Below are 4,194 nucleotides of genomic sequence, written 5' to 3' on the forward strand. Positions count from 1 at the left end.
ACCAATACATAGTTGAGAAAACCGATGTATCTAAACCAATATATACTTGAACAAGCCAATATATACCGACCAATACATAGTTGAGAAAACCGATGTATCTAAACCAATATATACTTGAATAAACCAATATATACTAACCAATACATAGTTGAGAAAACCAATGTATCTAAACCAATATACAGTTGAACAAACCAATTTATACCTGAGCCAACCAATGTATCTAAACCAACATATACTTGAACAAACCAATATATACTAACCAATACATAGTTGAGAAAACCAATGTATCTAAACCAATATATACTTGAACAAACCAATATATACTAACCAATACATAGTTGAGGAAACCGAAGTATCTAAGCCAATATATAATTGAAAAAAACAATATAAGCTTGAGTAAACCAATGTATCTAAACCAATATACAGTTGAACAAACCAATGTATACCAGAGCCAACCAATGTATCTAAACCATAATATACTTGAAGAAAACAATATACTGTATATACAAACCAATGTATACTTGAAGAAAGCAGTGTAAATCGATTTATCTCAACCAATATATAGTTGAGGAAACCTACCATTGCATATTTGAGGAGCCCAATGTTTACTTGAGCAAACCAACTTATACAGGAGCAATCCCATGTGCATGTGATCAGACCGATGTATCTAAACCAGTATATGTCTGGTTATACCAATGTATTATAAACGAGTGTGTTTGTCATTAAACCATACATTCAACCAGTGAACTAATCTATATTCACACAATACACATTTCCTGAACGGCATGCCATACTAATGGTTTCACATGGTATTACGATTTCTTTCTTTCTTTCTTTGTATATTTATTTATTTATTTTACCAGCACCAGTGTGCATTCATTTATTAAATGTATGTGCTCTACTGTAAGACGCATGAAAATGTTTTAAATTACTGTACTTATTTCAAGCTCTGGTCTTTTCACATCTTTTTTAAAGGGGTCATATGATGCGATTTCAATTTTTCCTTTCTCTTTGGAGTGTTACAAGCTCTTGGTGCATAAAGAAGATCTGTAAAGTTGCAAAGACTAAAGTCTCAAATCCAAAGAGATATTCTTTATAAAAGTTCAGAGTTAGTCACACCTACCTAAAACGGCTCGTTCTAACAAAATAATGTGCTTTTTAGCAGCATCATATGACCCCTTTAAATGTTTTAATGGACATGAAACCCTAAAACATGTCTGGCGACTAACTAAACACAATGGAAAACATTATGTAATAGTTTTAATGGTTAACAGTTGATGGTTTGCAATGTTTGTAAGGGGTGAACTATCCCTTTAAGGAGGCTCAACGAAGGATTCGGGTTTTTACGCAATCACGCGTGTGACGTGCCCCCTGTGGAGCGGGCTTAGTCACGTGATATCTCAGAAGGCTTGGGCGGTGTAGCAGAGGTGGTGCTGAACTTCACTTGCAAGTTGCTTCGGATTGGTGAAGTGCAAGTGACGCTTCACCACGGTAGTTGTAAACAGTGCGACAATAGAAGAGGTGTCTGTTAATTTCTTGTTTCACTGCGTCTCAAGTGTAAGTACAACAGGACATACTAATGTTGTAATTGTGTAACAGGTTCATGCGTGCGTGCATGCAATGCTTATAATGACAGAAACTTTGCAACATGTATTATGTAGTCAGTCAGTGATCTTTAACCCAGTTAAGGTTTAAGGGATTGTTGCTGCCCTTTATTTTTTTCACACGCTTTTTAAAAATGTATAATAGATTCGTTCCACGTCTGCAGCATACCTATTGATTAATTATTTTCAAGTACGTTCTAACTGGAAATGATCGTTCCAAACATATATACATTTACTTCTTTCATTTTGAGATGGAAGAATCTCTCTCACTTAACGTTACTTACCCTTTAAAGCATTTGCTTTGGATTAATGTTTATTATCATCACTTCAAAAAAAAAAACTCCAATAAAACGCTTGCTTTCTTCTGTGGAACACAAAAGAATGTATTTTGAAGAATGTTTCTGTCCAGAAAATGAAAGACAGTTGGGTTCCAAACAGTATTGGACCTCGTTCAATTTCATTGTATGGTTAAAAAAAACACTGAGACATTTTTCAAGATGTCTGCTTTCACAAAAGAAAGAAAATCATGCATATTTGGAATGACATGAGAATTAGTAATTGAAGACAGATTTTCATCCTACCATTTAAAAGTTTTGGGGTAAGTAAAATCAACTAAATAATAATAATACTTTTATTTAGCATGGACTCATTAAATTGATTAAAAAAGTGACAGTAAAGAGGACATTTATAATGTTTTATATTTCAAATAAATGCTGTTGTTTTGATGTATCACGGTTTCCACAAAATAGCCTTGGTGAGCTTGGTGAGTCGTCTTTAAAAAAAAAAAAACCTTTGTGAATGCCCATTGCAGCGACAGTCTGTTTCCCAGCATGGCTGAAACTAACGGGAAGTTTGATTTTGCGATTGATCGGGGAGGAACCTTCACAGATGTGTTCGCCCGTTTGCCCGATGGTAGGGAGAGAGTCCTAAAACTGCTGTCACATGACCCCCAGAACTACAGAGACGCTCCTACTGAGGGCATCCGCCGAGTACTGGAGGAGGTGAGGAGGAAGACATGAATATATTTGGACTTAGATGCTTATTGGGAAGAGTTAAGTTTGTGGTTATGGATTTGATCTGGGAATGATAGAAGATAAGAATGTAATGAACAGAAGTCTGCCCAAGTATCGCATGAAAGTCTGTTTGTTGGGTTTATGAATTAAACAGGAGACGGGGCAAAGCTTTGCTCGAGATCAGCCCTTGGACACTTCTCAGATTGGCTGGATTCGGATGGGCACCACAGTGGCGACTAATGCCTTACTGGAGCGACAGGGCGAGAGAACAGCATTGCTGGTGACACACGGATTTCGGGACTTGTTACATATTGGCACTCAAGCACGACCTGCCCTGTTTGATCTGGTGAGTAATGCTGATGATGTAGACTCATCCCAGCAACTTTCAATTCTGTTCACTAAAAAGATTCATTCTGAACCATTTGGAGATCAGTTGGTGATCAGATTCTCATTCATTTTCTTCACAAATGAGAGGTCTCTGTTCATTCAGTTGCATTCCAGTGTTACAAAAAAACTGGCTGAATTCAAAACGACATACTACTTTAACTATTTCTGTCAGATATGGCAGAGATAATAAGAGTTGTATGTTCCTATGCTACTCACTATCCAGCCACCACCTTATTCAGTAAAACAGCATTTTTTTGTTCAGTAGGTCCAACCAATGTAATACTCTTCACAGAGACCACTCAACTGCTACTTGCTTGGGCAGGTAAAGCATCCAAGGGCTTCTAAAGTAAGAGATTTTCAATTGACAGAAGTAAACAAAAACAGTCTTCAAAGATTTTTACATAAACAGACACAAATTACGTTAAAAATGAAACACCACTACTGGTTAGAATTAGTAATTTAGCAGCATACTTATAGTGATGGTCCACAACGTTACACAACTATCTGAGCACAGACTTGGCCATTAGAGTATACCGGTAAGCTGTCCTTCAAACTGTTGCTCTGCCAAGAGAGTAGTGTTGCTTTCGTCAACGAAAATTATGACTAAATATCGTCGTCAATGAACCTTTATCACGTGAAGAAAACGAAACTGGCAGAAAACTGACTAGAAGAAGACACTTAAAAAAACACGAATAACTGCTGTAACACTTGTTAACTATCAAGGTCACAAAATGACTGTAATCCAAGTAGGGATGCACTGAAATGAAAATTCTTGGCCGAAGCTGAACAAAATGAAACACTGGGCCGAATACCGAACACGGTTTTTCTCGTTTTTCCCCCATGTAGACCTATTTTGCCATTTTGTTTTCACCATTGCATTAATTAAATTGCCAAAATGTGTTTTTTACTGTTTTGTCCTGCTTTTCAAATAAAAAATCAATTACAAAACAACAATTTAAAAATACACTGAACAAAATTATAAACGCAACACTTTTGTTTTTGCCCCCATTTTTCATGAGCTGAACTCAAAGATCTAAGACTTTTTCTATGTACACAAAAGGCCTATTTCTCTCAAATATTGTTCACAAATCTGTCTAAATCTGTGTTAGTGAGCCACTTCTCCTTTGCCGAGATAATCCATCCACCTCACAGGTGTGGCATATCAAGATGCTGATTAGACAGCATGATTA

The 4,194-nt window shown here is 36.5% G+C and overlaps 1 protein-coding gene across 1 annotated transcript in view; it reads left to right on the forward strand.

The window, feature by feature from the left end:
- The first annotated feature begins 1,472 nt into the window (after positions 1-1,472).
- oplah (5-oxoprolinase, ATP-hydrolysing) overlaps positions 1,473-4,194 on the forward strand; it is a 53,657-nt gene continuing 50,935 nt past the window's right edge. Inside the window, exons 1-3 of the mRNA XM_016468655.1 lie at positions 1,473-1,557; positions 2,416-2,605; positions 2,772-2,963. Coding sequence (XP_016324141.1) covers positions 2,435-2,605; positions 2,772-2,963 — 363 coding nt within the window. The 5' untranslated portion in view covers positions 1,473-1,557; positions 2,416-2,434. The remainder of the gene's footprint in view (positions 1,558-2,415; positions 2,606-2,771; positions 2,964-4,194) is intronic.

This window comes from Sinocyclocheilus anshuiensis, unplaced genomic scaffold, assembly GCF_001515605.1.
Source record: "Sinocyclocheilus anshuiensis isolate Anshui unplaced genomic scaffold, SAMN03320099.WGS_v1.1 scaffold890, whole genome shotgun sequence".
NCBI lineage: Eukaryota > Metazoa > Chordata > Actinopteri > Cypriniformes > Cyprinidae > Sinocyclocheilus > Sinocyclocheilus anshuiensis.